The sequence below is a fragment of the Liolophura sinensis genome, chromosome 13 (genome assembly GCF_032854445.1).
Source record: "Liolophura sinensis isolate JHLJ2023 chromosome 13, CUHK_Ljap_v2, whole genome shotgun sequence".
In the NCBI taxonomy this organism is placed as follows: domain Eukaryota; kingdom Metazoa; phylum Mollusca; class Polyplacophora; order Chitonida; family Chitonidae; genus Liolophura; species Liolophura sinensis.
Genome location: NC_088307.1, coordinates 22,114,774 through 22,132,951, shown reverse-complemented (window position 1 = coordinate 22,132,951; position 18,178 = coordinate 22,114,774). Strand labels below are relative to the sequence as shown.

General features: G+C 41.2%; 1 protein-coding gene and 1 long non-coding RNA gene across 3 annotated transcripts; one reads left to right on the top strand and one right to left on the bottom strand.

The window, feature by feature from the left end:
• Positions 1-2,097: 2,097 nt before the first annotated feature.
• Positions 2,098-13,983, bottom strand: LOC135480334 (large ribosomal subunit protein uL18-like). Its single transcript, XM_064760157.1, has 8 exons — positions 13,914-13,983; positions 9,679-9,748; positions 8,229-8,344; positions 7,766-7,900; positions 6,138-6,340; positions 5,134-5,311; positions 3,863-3,951; positions 2,098-2,281 (listed from the first exon to the last, which is right to left on the bottom strand). Exons 1-8 carry the CDS (start codon positions 13,914-13,916, stop codon positions 2,185-2,187), a joined length of 891 nt encoding a protein of 296 aa, XP_064616227.1. The 5' UTR covers positions 13,917-13,983; the 3' UTR covers positions 2,098-2,184.
• Positions 13,984-14,161: 178 nt separating this feature from the next.
• On the top strand, positions 14,162-18,165 carry LOC135480119 (uncharacterized). 2 transcript variants are annotated; one of them, XR_010445900.1, is made up of 3 exons: positions 14,162-14,221; positions 16,977-17,101; positions 17,925-18,165. It is a non-coding gene; the product is annotated as an uncharacterized LOC135480119 (long non-coding RNA). The 2 variants fall into 2 exon arrangements; XR_010445899.1 differs by lacking the exon at positions 14,162-14,221 and adding an exon at positions 14,474-14,487.
• Positions 18,166-18,178: the final 13 nt, after the last annotated feature.

Below are 18,178 nucleotides of genomic sequence, written 5' to 3'. Positions count from 1 at the left end.
GCGATACTGCGATTTACAGTATCACCTTGCAGCTGCCGTTAGGTATGCAATTTGAGTCGATCTATATCTTATGCAATTTTATGTGTTCACTTCTGTGCTGTCGGGGCTGGTCTGAACACCATCGAAGAAAATAGTGCAATTCATTATTAGTAACATCGGATTCTATAATGGTCCGTTCTCACGCTGTGGGTGTTAGCAACTTCACATTTTCTGGCTTGAAACAGCAGATTCCAAAATCCATTCGAGGAATGCATTGCTATATAGATCTAAATGGATATGCATCTTGTACAGTAAATACTTCTACTGCTCCTAATATGTCCAAAAAAGACCACTGTAAAATTCGAAGTGCCGAAAGCATTTCGCTAGGTTTTTCAGGAGAGTGCTTAATAATCTTCCATCCGATATATGCTTCACGTTAGTGTTTTTCTTTGCTTTTAAATGCAGATTTAAAATTGAAATTACAGGACGTCGCTGGCTCAGATAATTGAAGTGTGTCAGGACTTCGACAAACAACATCGCTTGTTTGAATCCCTTTTAAACGCGAATGGAATAAATTGGCAATAAAACTGAACATATTAAGTTTATTCTGACGTGAATTTAAGGTTGTCAGTCATCCTGAGAAACGCTTACGTTTGTTGCTCCAAACATAGGTCTGTGTCCTTGTACGCTCAATACATAGTGTTTGTTGTGGTTGGGTAACAGAAAAACAATTTTATTTCTTGTATATTGTCAAGGTTCCAGCATCATAGCGTTCGGAGTTGGGAATCGTTCCAGGGGAGACCTCGCGCGTTCAAAACTGTTTCTCTACATAAATACATTGCTTCAGAGATTTGAATTCCACAAAGACTCGGAGGACACACTGCTCTCCGCCGACCCCCGGGAGTTCGTGCCAGGAATTATCCTTCAGCCAGCCAGATTCAGGCTCGTGGCAAATGGAGAAACGCTTAGATTGATGCCTTGGACAAACGCTGCAAATTCAATATCGGTTGACGACTTTATGGATTCTCTGCTGCCATGGCGAAAAATTAAAATTGTTTCTTCCAGAACTCCTCAAGCCCTGCTGGAGCAACGTTTTGAAATTTAGCAAGCATGAGTGAAGGTCATGCAGAAGTATATGTATATATATAAATAGGAAGAGGTATACCACGCAACCGATCTCGCTTTTCAATTCACAGATGAACGCGCAGTGGAAACAGTATGGCATGAAATTTCACAGGACACACGGCAGAACACGGGGGAAACGTGTCACTATAACATTCTGTGCAACTTGTACGGGCTAAATCACCCAAATTACCCTGTTGCTCAAGACAATCCAGAGAAAAAATATTTTTCCACAATTACCCAGTGTGCTAATTTATTGCCATCGCTTCAGTACAATAGCATTCTCGAGAGAATTCCTGCAAGCGAGACAGTTGGATACTTGACGCACGCAGTTACGAACGACCGGCGCATAAAAATTCGCCACAAAAAGGTGGCCGCATTCTTGAAAATCGTCAATACAAAAATTCACTATGCTGCCTGCAAGAAACAAAACCAATTGCACGTGGAACAAGAGTGATCGATTTTAAATTTTGAACTTGGGATTATTTTTTTGGATTATGTGCAAAAGATGTTCAATTGTGCATCGGCCATCGGGTTTATTGTTGGAGAAAATCGAGGAGTACCGGAGTAAACTAAGATGCTGTCAACACGCTTAGCTGGATTTGAGCTCCAAGGTCAACACTAAAAAAAATCACGCCCAACACGCAGATTTCGAGTTACGACATAACGCAGAATGACGTCGTCGGTCTTTTAACATGGCAGTATTCGAGTTTTGATGAAACTACCCAGAGAATATTATTACTTCTTGAATACTTGATGATACGCAAACCTTCCCAAGAACATAATTCAGGAGATTGATCGTGTTTAACTTTCTATACTCTATATATACCGCCCCATGTTAAAATTGGCTGACTGGCCGATTGGCCCTACTGCACCAAAATCATACAGGGCCGTCACTCTATTGCCGCAACGTCGGACATCGAAACCTGCGCAGTGGACGCTGTGGGCATATATGCCGAGTTCACAGAAGTCAAATGAAGAGATCGAGATCTTCACTTTGTTTTCCTAGGTTTTTTTTTATTTCACGCCAGCCCATTCTGATTGATGTCATAAATAAAGACGGAGGCCATAAAATCACGCATATCAGCCATCTCCTTCTTCCATCTTCTTGAGGAACGTAGCTTTCTTCTGCTTGACACGATCTTTCCTCTGTTTGCTTGACATCTTCTGGCGGTTCCACCTACGGGGATAAAGTCACAGCACTATGTATGTATGTATATATGCTTGGGGTTTTACGTTGTACTTAACAATTTTTCATTCATAAGAGGACGACGAGTCATTAGCCGTTTGTATATATACTGTGTTTTATGACAGCGCGTGTCCATGCCGCTGCTGAAATATAATGCCGAAGACACCAGGCATGACACCCCACGCCGTCACATTATACTGCTACCGATTAAGCCAAAGCTTGGTTAAAAATCACAGTCTTTCACAGCAGAGCCTGTCGTGGAAAACTTGGTGAAAACCACTGGCTGTCTCAGCAGGTATACCAAGAAACTGCTGAAGCAGAGCTTGGTGAGAACCACTGGCTTTCTCAGCAAATATACCATGAACCTGCCAAGGTAGAGCTTGGCGAAACCCACTGGCTGTCTCAGCAGGTATACCATAAACCTGCCAAGGTAGAGCTTGGTGAAACCCACTGGCTGTCTCAGCAGGTATACCATAAACCTGCCAAGGTAGAGCTTGGCGAAACCCACTGGCTGTCTCAGCAGGTATACCAAGAAACTGCTGAAGCAGAGCTTGGTGAGAACCACTGGCTTTCTCAGCAAATATACCATGAACCTGCCAAGGTAGAGCTTGGCGAAACCCACTGGCTTTCTCAGCAAATATACCATAAACCTGCCAAGGTAGAGCTTGGCGAAACCCACTGGCTGTCTCAGCAGGTATACCAAGAAACTGCTGAAGCAGAGCTTGGTGAGAACCACTGGCTTTCTCAGCAAATATACCATGAACCTGCCAAGGTAGAGCTTGGCGAAACCCACTGGCTGTCTCAGCAGGTATACCATGAACCTGCCAAGGTAGAGCTTGGTGAAACCCACTGGCTGTCTCAGCAGGTATACCATGAACCTGCCAAGGTAGAGCTTGGTGAAACCCACTGGCTGTCTCAGCAGGTATACCATAAACCTGCCAAGGTAGAGCTTGGTGAAAACCACTGGCTGTCTCAGCAGGTATACCATAAACCTGCCAAGGTAGAGCTTGGCGAAACCCACTGGCTGTCTCAGCAGGTATACCAAGAAACTGCTGAAGCAGAGCTTGGTGAGAACCACTGGCTTTCTCAGCAAATATACCATGAACCTGCCAAGGTAGAGCTTGGTGAAATCCACTGGCTTTATCAGCAGGTATACCATGAACCTGCCAAGGTAGAGCTTGGTGAAAACGACTGCCTTTCACAACAGGTATGCCATGAGCCTGACAAGACAAAGCTTTGTGAAAACCACTGGCTTTCTCAGAAGATATACCATGTACCTGCCAAGGTAAAGCTTTGTGAAAACCACTGGCTTTCTCAGAAGATATACCATGTACCTGCCAAGGTAAAGCTTGGTGAAAACCACTGGCTTTCTCAGCAAATATACCATGAACCTGCCAAGGTAGAGCTGGATGAAAACCACTGGCTGTCTCAGTATGAACTTGCCAAGGGAAAGCTGGATGAAAACCACTGGCTGTCTAAGCAGGTATTACCATGAACTTGCCGAGGCAAAGCTTGTTAAAAAAGAAAATTCATTCTAAGTCGTCAAGGGTATGGCGTCTTATGTAACCTCACCTCTTCTTGGGCACCTCTTTCTTCACAGCTGGTTTGGCAGCAGGATCAGCCCGAATTGCAGCATGGGCTTTCTTGTACATGTCCTCAATCTGTGAATCAACACATAGAAGATTTGGATCGTCATAATTCATTTATCTAAGTGATTTTTAACAATTTTCACATGAAAACCCCATATTTGGAAATACCTATGGTGCTTGGGTTGGGGTACACAATCTCAAAGTAACTGCTGTTTCTGTACTCCTTACATATATGTTCTAGCATGAATAAGTGAGCCGTTTCTGTACTCCTTACGCACTTGTTCTAGCGTGAACAATTGAGCCGTTTCTGTACTCCTTACGCACATGTTCTAGCGTGAACCAGTGAGCTGTTTCTGTACTCCTTACGCACATGTTCTAGCGTGAACATTTGAGCCGTTTCTGTACTCCTTACGCACATGTTCTAGCGTGAATAAGTGAGCCGTTTCTGTACTCCTTACATATATGTCCTGGCATGAATAAGTGAGCCATTTCTGTACTCCTTGCATACATGTTCTAGCATGAATAAGTGAGCCATTTCTGTACTCCTAACGTGTCCCGGCATGAATAAGAGAGTCGTTTCTGTACTCCTTACATACATGGTCTAGCATGAATAAGAGAGCTGTTTCTGTACACCTTACATATATGTCCTGGCATGAATAAGTGAGCCATTTCTGTACTCCTTGCATACATGTTCTAGCATGAATAAGTGAGCATTTTCTGTACTCCTTACATACATGTTCTAGCATGAACAAGTGAGATGTTTCTGTACTCCTTACATACATGTTCTAGTATGAATATGTGAGCCGTTTCTGTACTCCTTACATACATGTTCTAGCATGAATAAGTGAGTATGAATAATTGAGCCATTTCTGTACTCCTTACATACATGTTCTAGCATGAATAAGTGAGCCATTTCTGTACTCCTTACATACATGTTCTAGCATGAATAAGTGAGCCGTTTCTGTACTCCTTACATGCATATTCTAGCATGAATAAGTGAGCCATTTCTGTACTCCTTACATACATGTTCTAGCATGAATAAGTGAGCCATTATTGTACTCCTTAAATACATATTCTAGCATGAATAAGTACAACACCAAGTTACAACAACCAACTCCATATTACTCATACTGAATAAGCAGGAGAAATTTCATTTGAATGGAGCAAATCAAACCCTAATTCTTCAACCGTTTCAGCTGCCTCTGCTACCAATATTTTGAAACATTCAGAAATAAATACGCTGGGTGTACTCACAGTATCAGCAGTGATGCCCAGCTTGATGTATCGGGAAAACTGGCGCTTGTAAGCATCATCATCGTCCTCTTGAAGCTGTTTCATGTAATCGCCGACGTGTTTTCCGAAGATGTGGTTTCGATGGATTTCCGCGTTGAACTCCTTTGACTCACCATCATAACCTGGGAAACGCTTGACGCTGGGAAAGGGAAAGTCCGTTATTTTTTTTTTTTTAATATTATGGATGTGGAATACTTGTGTTTCTGATGCTCACAGCAGGCTCAATTGCGAAGACATATTGATACCCTTAGGGGGTACTAAGTCAAAAGACACCCTAAACCTAGCATCAGCGATGGAACATCCCCTGTGCGTCCTAGTACTTTTTATGTGTAAAACTTCAGGTCAATACACTACTTCTTAAGATACTTTCTGTATCTTAACCGATACTTTAGTGATACAATACACTAAGGAATTCAGTAATTTATGCCACATAATATGCACACACCCAATCAACGATAAAATATCCTCCTCGTACTATAGTGCCCTACATGTGAGCAAACCCCAGCTCAATACATGCAGTACTTTTTCAGACACCACCCTGAACACTTTTGTTTAACACTGATTCTTATACACAATACACTCAGTCATGAATTCAGTAATTTATGGCACTTAATATGCATACTTCTAATCAGTACTTCTTAAGATACCACCCCTGACATTTTGTTTAACTTTGCTTTCTCTAGTAATGGACGCCGACGCTCAGGGTACGACATAGGCTACGCCTGTACTTTATACAGGCGAGCTAAAAGGGCCCAAATTATGGGACATTTTTCTTGATATATTAAACTTAAATGTTTGAAAAAATTTCTTTCATTCATTTGCACAGACTGTACTTCAGACAATAAACTTTGGTATACAGGACCAATCCCCAATGGTTTTACTTTATGGTTTATAAAAGCTTTATTTGACCCTGTACTGTGATGGGATAGCACGTTTTTAGCACTGAAGTGCTCAGTTTGACTTACCTGTGAGGGATGTCCAGACCTCCGTCCGCAGCCCCCTTCATGGCGCCAAACACGCGGGCACCAGTGGTGGTGCGCGCCAAGCCAACGTCCAGGAAACACCGGAACGCTCCAGGTTCACCGTCAACATCCTCCACGTAAAACTCATCTCCATTTACTTCTTCACAACCAGGGTAGATTGAGTCCAAATTCAGTTTTTTAAGCAGCTGAAAATAAAAGTATTACTCATACATGTGGTTTGTATGATGGAAAACGAAATGAGATATTCCTCAATTAAAATATATACCTGTATTACCTTTCCAAATTCACCGTAATAACGCATTTGGATATAGATTTGTCTTATCTTGGCTAGGGATAAGTTTCATAAAAAAGGAACTAGGTTCCCGAGGTTAAACCATTAGCCTTTGGCAAGCCATGAACCAACTTTCCCACATGTGACACAGGTCCTTCCTGGCACATCAACCATAATGTGGCAATTAATGCCGTCAAGGCCCGAAGAATGGTGGCAGGGAATCCATGCAAGGCTGGGATGGAACCAAAGCCTCGTATGTACCAGCGATCTAAACACCATATGGGTGCAATGAATTTGAACTATTTTGTTCCAAAAAGTAATAAAGTTATGCTATGTCAGATCGATTGTAAAAAAACCTTGCTGCTATTATTGTACTGACTACATGTCTTGCTCTGTTTTGGAGGCTCAAAGGAGACCTCCTTCCACACCAGGAAATCCTTAAAGGGCTCCTTTGGTGTCAAAACATCTGTTTCTTAAAAGCAAGGTGAATTGATAAAGACTGGGATAGTCTGAGCTGCTTTCCTACACTGTGAAAATATTGCAGTGAATTAAAACCGATAATGTACATTTCGTCAGAGTAAATGGAAACAAAATATTTCTGTCCCTTCCACTTTGCCTAGTGTGACGTCACCCACGAACACATGACGTCATCAATCGCTGACCACAAATCACGCTGCCCTGTCAAATGCTCTCGACGTCATCCCAGCATAAATACCTTACTCAACGTCACACCTGCTTGATTCGACGTCATACAGGGAATATTATCATGTCACATCAGGAAAATTTTACGGACACAGCAGGTTTTGTTTTTCAAGGAATCTTCAGTTATATGGGTTAAATAATGTTATTCATCAAAATCCTATTGAAACGTAGTGTTAGGCTTACTCTGTAAGATTTCTTTCATATCACTGTAATATTTCTACACAATTTGTATTCAGAGCAGCACTTTAAGTTTTACAACTACATGTATAGATTAAGCCAGAATTTGAAATTAGACCGTCTCATTTTCTCCAATTTTCCCCGATCTCTCTCATGTTAATTTTGCCAGAATAGGACATCTCAATGACACTGAGGCACCGCAAGGCTAACCCAATGTCTACAACATTCTGTTCTCAATTTTCTAAATTCTTGTCTATTCTAAATAACTGTCTGTCAAACCTATTCAGATACCCATGTAGTAGTAAATATACATACAGAAATGTAGCTGCCTAACGATTTTGACAGGTGACATGGTACAACAGGACCACTATAGGCTGTTCACCTTAAAAGGGCATATTCCCATTACAGAAGCTTGTAATCTCACAAAACCATGACTTAGCAGTGTGCAGATGGTACTCACCCGTCTGGCCAGTAGAAGACCTGTGCAATACGCTGCAGCGTAGTTCGTCAACCCTACCTTGACGCCATATCGGGGCAGCTCATGAGCATACGCAGCAGCGATGATCATGTCTCCCTCCACTCTGGCGTACGCTATCTGCACAACAACAACAACACTTGATGAGAATCTTGTTTCAATATGTTTAGCAGCAGATTAATTTAGATACACTGAGCAGCATTCTTTGATCTCGGAGTATCCACAAAAGTAAGCATGTGTGATGGATCATGCTTGACGAAAACGTAATTACAAAAAAGAGACTGATCAACACATCTTACTTGGCCAATAAGTATTTTAAAAAAGGACTGTGAACAACAGATCTGGACCAGCGAGAATTTACAGCGGTGTTGACCTTTGAAAATTGACAAAATGGACAATCAGTAACACCATAGTTCAACGACCTCTGAATATTCAACATCTACTTTACCTGGCATACTATATCCTTGTTTGTGAAGCGCACGATAATGCGGTATTTAGGGGTGTTGTACTTATTCTTGTCCTGCCATATAAGGCGTTTGCGGGCAAAGTAGTCAGTTTTACCCTCTGAAACAAACAAAACTGAAAGTTTAACGAAGCTGATCTCAATCATTTACAAACTTTCCATTGGCAAAATATTTAGAGACCAAATGATGCTCACTTTTGAATTCGCTGTGCTGCCATTTTACAATTAATTTCAAATGTAATTTAAAAAAAAAAATTCCTCTCTTTTTTTTCCCACTACTTTCATGAACCTCTGGCAAATTTCTCTTTGCTAGAAGCCTCAATCACAAACAACGAGCGTGAACTGATTGTTACTGATGCCCGCAGAGGGTTCGCACCTGAGGGGTTCATCACCCTTCAAGTCTTGGATGCATAATGCAGTTCCTAAATAGGACTGGTCCTACTGATTTTATCAAGACTGCGACTGTAATAACTCTTCAAACCGACACATTGTTTTGACACATTAACATGTTTAGTACTGCAATATAATGGTCAGATCCTCACACAAAGAAACACAGGTCATGAATTTGTGCCTTAAAAAAACACAAAAACGATATACTTTATATGTCTATGGGCTTTAAGGTTTTCACCCACAAAATATCTGGAACATCTCGCCTTGATGGCAACAAAACTCAGCACATTAGGCTTAGCCATACTATGACCAGACCGATCATGTATTTCTTTATTTATATGACTGGTGTTTAATGTCGAACTCAAGAATATTTCACTTATACGACGGTGGCCAGCGTCTTGGTGGGATGAAACCGTGCAGAGCCCGGGGGAAACCCACGACCATCCACAGGTTGCTGACAGACCTTCCTACATCATCCAGGCACTGTTTACAAATGGTATGAAACTAAAGGTATACAGGAACTCCATCAGTCCTGATCAGCTATTGCAGTATCAGAAAGATCAGTGCTTGTTCAAATTAAGACGGATTTCTTTCTCGTTCAAATGGATGAAACCACAACTCTCGCGCTATTCTTAAATATAAAATGAGTGAGTGAGTGAGTGCTTGGGGTTTAACGTCGTACTCAACAATTTTTCAGTCATATGACGACGAAGGAATCTTTAGGGTGCATGTACGTGTAATGTACCTCCTTATTGCAGAACGGATTTCCACCGCTCTTTTATTTAGTGCTGCTTCACCGAGACGACTTACCGAAGGCAAGTAAGCCGCACTGCCCGAGCCATTATAGTGATACGGGTCAACCAGTCGTTGCACTATCCCTTTCATACTGAACGCCAAGCGAGGAAGTTACAACTTCCTCTTTTAAAGTCTTAGGTGTGACTCGATCAAGGATTGATCCTGGATCTACCAGTCCCGAAGCGGACGCTCTACCATATATAAAATGAAAAACAAATGTGAATGTCATCTCCCCACTCTTTGTTCTTACCTCTCCTCCTCCTAAATTTGACCTGAAATCGTTTGAAGTAGGCCTTATTCTTGACAACTTTCACAAATCCCTGAAACAATGAAAAGTAAATATCAAACAACTCGTTTTGTAGCATATTAAAACCATCTACTGTTGAACAAACTCTGTGCTGTTCTGGCACACCTCTTTTTTTTTTTTTTAATTTTTTGACTGAAAGAATGGTGTTTAATGCCACTTTTGCAATCTTGCATCTTTTATGACAAATCATTTTTAGTTATTTACTAATCTGATTGGTGTTTTACCCTGTACTCACGATTTTTCACTTAAACAATGGCCAGCATTACAGTGGGAGGAAACCAGGCTGAGCCTGGCGGAACCTCCCCGTACAGCCAGTGAGGAAATCAGCTAAGCTGGATTAGAACTCACAGCTACCGCATCGGTGGGAGGATCTTGGGTCATTTCACTGTACTGGCATTACAATTAGCTGTAAACCCGTAACTGATTTGAGGGGCAAAGCTAAGCCAGTTACAATGTGAAACACCCAATGTGGCGTAGGATATTTTGCATTCTACATGCAAAGAGATGTATTTTAGTCTAGTACCTCAACTAAAATGAACTCTCTTGCAGTAGTTGTGCAGAAGAGTTTGTGATTACAAAACGTGTGTGAAAGGTGTATGGGTGTGTCTCTTGGGGGTGGGGTGGGGGTGTGGGGGGAATAGATGAACACAAATATAGTTTATTTATTTGATTGGTGTTTTACGCTGTACTCAAGAATATTTCACTTATAGACGGCAGCCAGCATTATGGTGGGTGGAAACCGGGCACAGCCCGAGGGAATCCCATGACCATCCGCAGGTTGCTGGAAGACCTTCCCACTTACGACCGGAGAGGAAGCCAGCATGAGCGGGAACTCACAGCGACCGCATTGGTGAGAGACTCCTGGGTCATTACGCTGCGCTAGCGCGCTAACCGACTGAGCCACGGAGGCCCCTAACACAAATATAGATTCAACAGATTAACAGTAAGTGTTTGAATGAAAACTACAACTATCAGTGACAGGTGTGGATGCAGGTGATGCTTTTATTTGAAGAAATCCACAGCACATCAAAAGCGTATTGAATAGTAACTCTTGTGGCTACGAAACTTGAAACTGTTACATATTTGCAAACAAAATCACATTCACCATTACATGTATTTGTCATGGCAAAACTATCTGCTTGTAGAATGTGGACACATTTACAGTTCAGCCTACACAGAATGCCATATATAAGACATTTACAGCTCAGTCTCTACAGAATGTCATACAGAAGACATTTACAGTTCAGCCTATACAGAATGCCATACATAAGACATTTACAGTTCAGTCTGTACAGAATGCCATACATAAGACATTTACAGTTCAGTCTGTACAGAATGCCATTCATAAGACATTTACAGCTCAGTCTATACAGAATGCCAAACAGAAGACTGGCAGACTTGCTTCCACCTGAACACAGAGGTATAACAGAAAGAAAAACAACTCTGGCTCTTCAATGTACGATACCTACACAGCAAGACTTCAGCTTTGTTTTATTAGGGGTGTTAATGTATCAGCCTTGTGGTAAGTCGTAGCATGCGCCCTTGAGACTAGCCCCTTTTGACAAGCGGCTCACCCATGGCTCACGCAAAAGGTTTGTGTATTCCAGCAGGTACGTCTTATTGAGTTTCCCCCTAATCAATGGGATATACACATATGCACCTATGTCAACCAGCTGTGATCTTTGAGCAAGACAAAAATGTGTGACCAAAATTCAAACTTGTTAAAACCCACTTACTTAACTGCCACATGGGTACATTCAGGTAAGTACTTCCCCAAATCTAATTTTAAGGAAACAGTGTGTCATTAGTTGTGTGGAAATGAGATTTTATAGAAGTCAAGCACCATCAATTTTGGGTATTTTTTCCATGTATTTGAAATGGGCAACCTTCTCAATTTTCAATCATCACAAACAAAAAAAAGAAAAAAAAAAAAAAAGAGCTCCGGCGCCCGTATCCAGTCAGCACCAGGTAACTGGCAAACACTAATGCTAAATGGAAAGCATAATTTCCATATATCAGAGTATAAAGTAGTGAAACAAAAAGGTGAAAATGTTTCCGAGAGCTGAATAAACATTGCTGTCCTATAGAAACTACCTTCTGATGCTCACTTTCTACTCGACCTAAGTGTGCATGATGATAGGACACTTTTCACGCATTTTGCGTACGCGCGTAGCAGAGTTTTAAGGGTACCTTCTAACGGTAAACTTAAAATAGTTTAGACCTACCATGCTTTAATCTGGCGGTATGCAAGATCACACTGAAGCACTCCATCAAAGGCTTCCCCGATAGACGCTAATCTGCGAATGCCGCCATGCTGAGCAGCTACGAACATGTCCTGCTTCATAGTGGAGTATTGAGAAGATGGCGGCATTCACCAAGGAGCGTATGCCATGGGAATGGCTATAATAAATCTATTCTAAAACGAGTAGGGCCGTATGGTGGCCGTGTGGTGGGTGCGGCATTTCATCCATAACAAAGACAATCAGCCTTGACCTTCGTTGAGTACTAAATCAATACTGTAAGCGTCACGACTCCATTGATGCTAGGCCAGCATAAGAAAAGGAGTTGGGAGGCTTTTGAGGCTATCCTAGGTCTGCTTATGCCTAATGCCAAGCTAAGGAAGTACCAAGATAGACAGTGTTAAAGTAGTCTGCAACTCCGGATTATCGGAATATTTCCTAGTTTGATGCCAGAAAACATCATTAACTTTGATCATATGACACTCGAGTTCTGTAGAATTCCACGTTAGCCCCGAGACCTTGGTCAAAGAGTTGCTTATATATACTGAAATGAGGGAATACTGGCCACCATTAGCTCAAGAGTTATGTGGACCTGTTTCTGGTATAATGCTTACAAAGAGCCACCTCCTTGTTCAATTCTGATGTATGCGCATTAGATTCGTCCTGAATACACATATAGCACAGCAATTCTGAAAGCTAAAATATTTATGCATATTTTGCCACATTCGCTTGTTGCCTTTACATCACCATTTTCCTGTAAATTTTAGCCGCAGTTGAGTGAGTGCTTGGGGTTTAACATCGTACTCAACAATTTTTCAGTCACATGACGACAATCCGCAATTGAAAATAGGATTGTATTTAGGAGGTTGCTGTGCGTTTCCAGATTAAAATCTGGGTCAGCTAGGCGCACATGTGCAGCAGTGGTTGACCTTTCCATGAAATTTGGAACGTTTGCCGAAGACAACCCCCTTTTTCACTATAAACTTAATTTGACATTTCGCAAGTCATAGGGTCCGTCATTCTGCTCCATAGCCTCCAGACAATTGCAAATTTGTGCCTCCCCAGTAACGTGGCTTTCTGTCCCTCAGAACTGACAGCCAGTTACCAAAACTGAAAGGTCAACCATCCATGCGCCTTGAGCAAAAACCCTATTAGGTCACGATGTCAACACAGAATGTGGACGTATGTCACAACTGTGAATTATCCTGGATTAACCCACCTTAAAGGCTACAGAATGTGGCAAAAATTGGCACAGGAACAGAGACTGTCTTGGTGAAAATAATTTATTAGAGTTTTGCCTGGTAAATGCATGTAATAGTTCATTTCGCTTGAACATTTGTCATGTGCCGCAGAGTTTCTACACCCTAAACTGTTTTTATATCCAACTCTTTTATTTATTTATTTTATTGGTGTCTCACGCCATACTCGTATTTCACTATACGACGGCAGCCAGCATTATGGTGGGAGGAAACCCACGACCATTCGCAGGTTGCTGACAGACCTTTCCACGTACGGCCGGCCCACTCTTTTATCCTTGATGACTCCTCTGTGATCTAACCCCATATTAAACGACTACAGCCGAGATTAGCTAAAGTCCTGGTAAGTTACAACAACAACGCCCATACACTTTTCTTGCACGGATGGCTCTAGGCTATAGGCGTTTTCCACTCTCAGAACATGGAGATTCCAGAATATCTCGGCTTTAGTTCTACGACAGTGTCATGAAGACGGAAAAAATCCACACGCTAAACACGTGGGCAGAACAGTATGAAATCGGCCATTTTAACCAGCATGACGTGTGTCAAATCTGGGGCTGTGATGATTTTCAATCCACAAATATTGTAAAGGAAGCTCACCATCGGATTTCCAAAATTGGAGACAAGATACACAATATATCACTCTATATGCTATGAATATGTTTATAAAATTTCACCTCACCATTTTTAGTGAGACGGTACTCTAACGAGAGCACCTTAGATAGCATCGGTTGGGGGCCGACAAATGTCCAAAAGGAAGACTGCACAGTCATGCGCAGAAAGATTAGAAAGTTTGACCTTGACCTTTCACTTCTATAAATAAACGCGTTCTTAAACGTCAAATTTCGGTCAGATTTACACGAAAGAAGTCTAACAGTATTGTGTGCTGTTCAGCTGTCACCTGCTTTTGCCGATGACCTCGCTGAATACAAAAAAGTAAACTTTCCAAATGTTTAACGTTCGCATCGGCAAGGTCAAGGCCACGAAAAGGTAGGCACAGCAAACTTACGGATATCTATCAACATAGCGGATAAGTAGACATTATGCCATCCTGTTATGTTTGTAAATTAAAATAATTATGTTTTCAATTACTTGATCGCTGCAGTAATGGGCGTGCAAGAAATTTTTTGCCTAAGGATGGCTTCGCATTATATGAAAGCAATAACTCCGTTTTCGTATATATAAGAAGTCCTTTTTCTGTAAAACTGGCCAATCAGATATTGTGGCGGTCGGCCTGACGGCAACTTGCAGAAAACGTAAGATGACACTTTGTGGGATTGTTTTCATCTGTTTTATTGAGAACATTGGTTTGAAAATTTACTACTTAGTCCTTCGTATTAGTCTTCGCTTGCACGGGAGGTTTTTGATGGGCGGTGTGTCACCCCCACCTCAATGGTAGACAAAATTAACTACGAGAAATTGCTAGACGTCATTTTGAAACATGCTTTGACAAGTTCGGTAACTTATGACGCCCAACAACAACAACAACGCTAGGAGCAGAGCTAATCCCTTTAGCGTGACGTCTAGGATAATATAGGATTGATATACTGGGGAATTTGTGGTTGAAAGGAATGAAAATTTAGGAACAGGTGCCAATGAGTGGGTACACCATGCAGCATTAGCCTAAATATGAGAGCCCCCTTAAGCCATATAGCTGCATCCCTCTTGTTGAATCACAGACATGGCCATTTCCAATACACCTTGGCCTACCAGTATGGTATGTATTCATAAGTGAATACATTTTAAGCAACAGTCAAGTAAATAAAAAATTATATGATGTTTTGATATTCATAAATATTTATTTATTTATTTAATTTGTGTTTTACGCTGTACTCAAGAATATTTCATTTATACTATGGCTGCCATCATTATGATTGGAGGAAACCAGGCAGAGCCCAGAGGAAACTGACAACCATCCGCAGGTTGCTGACAGTCGGCCGTATTCATCGTATTGCCAGATCATAAGCTGAGAAGTAAAGAAACAGGTTATTTCTTAATTTCTAACAATCAGATGAGGGCATTTGGAACAGGAAAAGGAGCTCAAGTGAATGTAAGACAGTGTGGAATTCCCAAGACAGCTTATGAATATAAGAAAACAGTTTTTCAGGCTACTCTAAAATAAACTGGCAGTTTCTGTGGTCCATCACTGGTTCAGTCAATTTGACACCACTCACATCCAGACAGTTGCTGGTATAGTGGCACGTACAGGCTTTATTTATGCTGTTGGTACAGACTCAGAGGTTAAATGATTGTCTAAATAACATTGAGGTTAATACAAAACTCAACAATTCAAAATTCAAGCAACAGAAGTTCAAAACTGCAGTGTGTTAATCACATGTCATGTGCTAGCCACTGTTGTGGCTAGGCAACTGAGCTGTCCGGATTTGTGCAGTCTTGCATTAAGACAGGTGTTGGTCTCGCTCAGCTGTAACTGACAAAATCTTTGACTAATGAGTGTGATGTGTTTAAATCCAGCACCCACTGACCCTGCCTTCGCTTTAGGTTAGGAGGTTTGTTAGGTACCAGGTCAAGGCTGGTGTTTCCTATATCCAGGGTGTTAATTTAAAGTTGGTCCACTGTTGACCCAAATGAAATTTTTCTTGGGCTTGCTGCGTTTAAGAAGCACTGATCACACTGTCCTGTGATTTATCAACATTTGCTTGAGTTGAAGTTTGTAATTAGTTCACTTATTAGTGACCGTACCTGATAAGCAAGCTGTCATCTAAAAATACATGTATTGCTTTTATAAGATGATGTACAGTTACATGTAAATACATTGTAGTACAGTTTATCTCTTCTTTTCTTTTGGTTTTTTTTTTTTTTTTTTTAACTGAAGGACCAGTTGAAGACCTGACCAGTAAAAGATACTTGCAGGGGCCTCCGTGGCTCAGTTGGTTAGCGCGCTAGCGCAGCATAATGACCCAGGAGCCTCTCACCAATGCAGTAGCTGTGAGTTCAAGTCCAGCTCATGCTGGCTTCCTCTCCGGCCGTATGTGGGAAGGTCTTCCAGCAACCTGCGGATGGTTGTGAGTTTCATCCTGTTTTCCACCCACCATAATGCTGGCCACCGTCGTATAAGTGAAATATTCTTGAGTACGGCGTAAAACACCAATCAAATAAAATAAATAAATCAAAAGACACTTGCCACTGATCTGATTGGACAGTGACATTTTGAAGTTGATTTTGACCCCTTGACAATTTTCTAGATGCTAGCATTAAACCATAATAAATAAGTAAAGTAACTCAGAAGAAATTTATTTCTTTATTCATTGTTTAGTTTGTTTGTTTTTTACGCTGTATTCAAGAATATTTCACTTATATGACAGCTGCCATCATTATGATGGGAGAAAACTAGCAGAGCCACGACTGTCTGCAGGTTGCTGGCTGACCAACCAATCTCACAATGTATAATCGAAGAGGAAGCCAGCTTGAGCTGGATTTGAACTCACAACAGTGGCATTGGTGAGGGACTCATGAGTCATTTTGCTGTGCTGCCAGGCTAACCAGTAGTCTACAGAAGCCTCCGGAAGAAATCCATTTTGACGATCTCATTATTTCAACTTTAATTAAGTCATCCTCCAAATGAATGTTCAGTGGGGGTCAACTAGCATTAAGCCAATCAGTGTAACTGTATTGCCCCCAGGTCCTGCCCTGTTTCCTCTCCTCATACTGCTTGAGTATGGCATAAAACTTTAATCAGATAAATAAGAAGAAATAACTTGTAAGTGTTTGTTTTAATTGTTAGAGCTGAATGGCTAACCAGCACCCAGATCTCTCTCCGGACTCCCTTGTCTTACAATGTGTGGATCTTCGGAGGAGATTACGCCAAACAGAAAAATCGCTCCAAGGATTGTCTGCTCTGGAACACAGGTATTGTGCGAGCTGGAAATTAATAACAAGGTTGCTTTTTTGCCGCAATGATACATCAGTAAAATCGAGTTAAGTCTGTTTGAACACTCACGATTCATTGTGGCACTGACCTCAAATGTTTTGTGCAGTAAAATCACAAAGTGTATTTCATGCATTCCATCTTGTCTGCTCTCTGCTCTTACTGTATATAGTTATTACTGAATGACATTAAAAAGGTGTTTGTTTTCACGTAACCCAGCTGAACATGGAAAATTACATTGTTTGTGTGCTATTTTTTTCTTCATTAAAATTTTTAATACAAAATTGAAAAGAAATTATAAAGTAAAACAGAAAATCCCCTTAAAAGAGCCCTTTGTGGTAGGTACATGCGGGTGGAATTACCAAAAATAATTATTGATGTATTTTTAAAGTCCGATACCTTGAAAAAAATTGAAGATTTTGATCCCAAACTTTAAAGGTGACATTGTTGACATTGTACCTAAAGAAATGTTAAAATAAATGCATCTCATATGAGCTTTCTGAGAGCTTTTAAGTCTTTGTATGAAAGAAATTGTGTGATGATTAATCTTTTTGTGTGTAAACCATCATGCTTTTGTTCATTTTGCGTATTAGTTTATTACAACTTGATTAGTTTGAGGGCCCAACAGTTTGGGAGCCCAGATGTTTTCAAGACCTAAGATGGCTCTAGATTTGATCCTGACCAAGTGTTTCTGTAAAGACTTTGCTCTGTGACAAGCATGCATGAAACATTGATTTCTTACACTTGCCAAGAAATGCATGTAAGTCTTGAGTCAGACATTTGCTTTTTTTTCTGTGCTTCCAGTATTACAGAATCTGATCATGAAGTAGATGACAGCCACAGACGCTATGCTAAGAACCGATCACCTGATACAGGCACAATTACCTCCCCTGTGACAATTCCTCTGCTGACCATGGATGACCTTTCACCTCGTGACCAGGGCAATGAGAAGGCTGACCTTGGGTTGACCTCTCTGAATGTTTCCTCGTCTGTGGGGTCGTTCAGGGCATTCAAAACCCCTGTTCTCCCATCAAGTACCCCAAAACAACAGGTACATA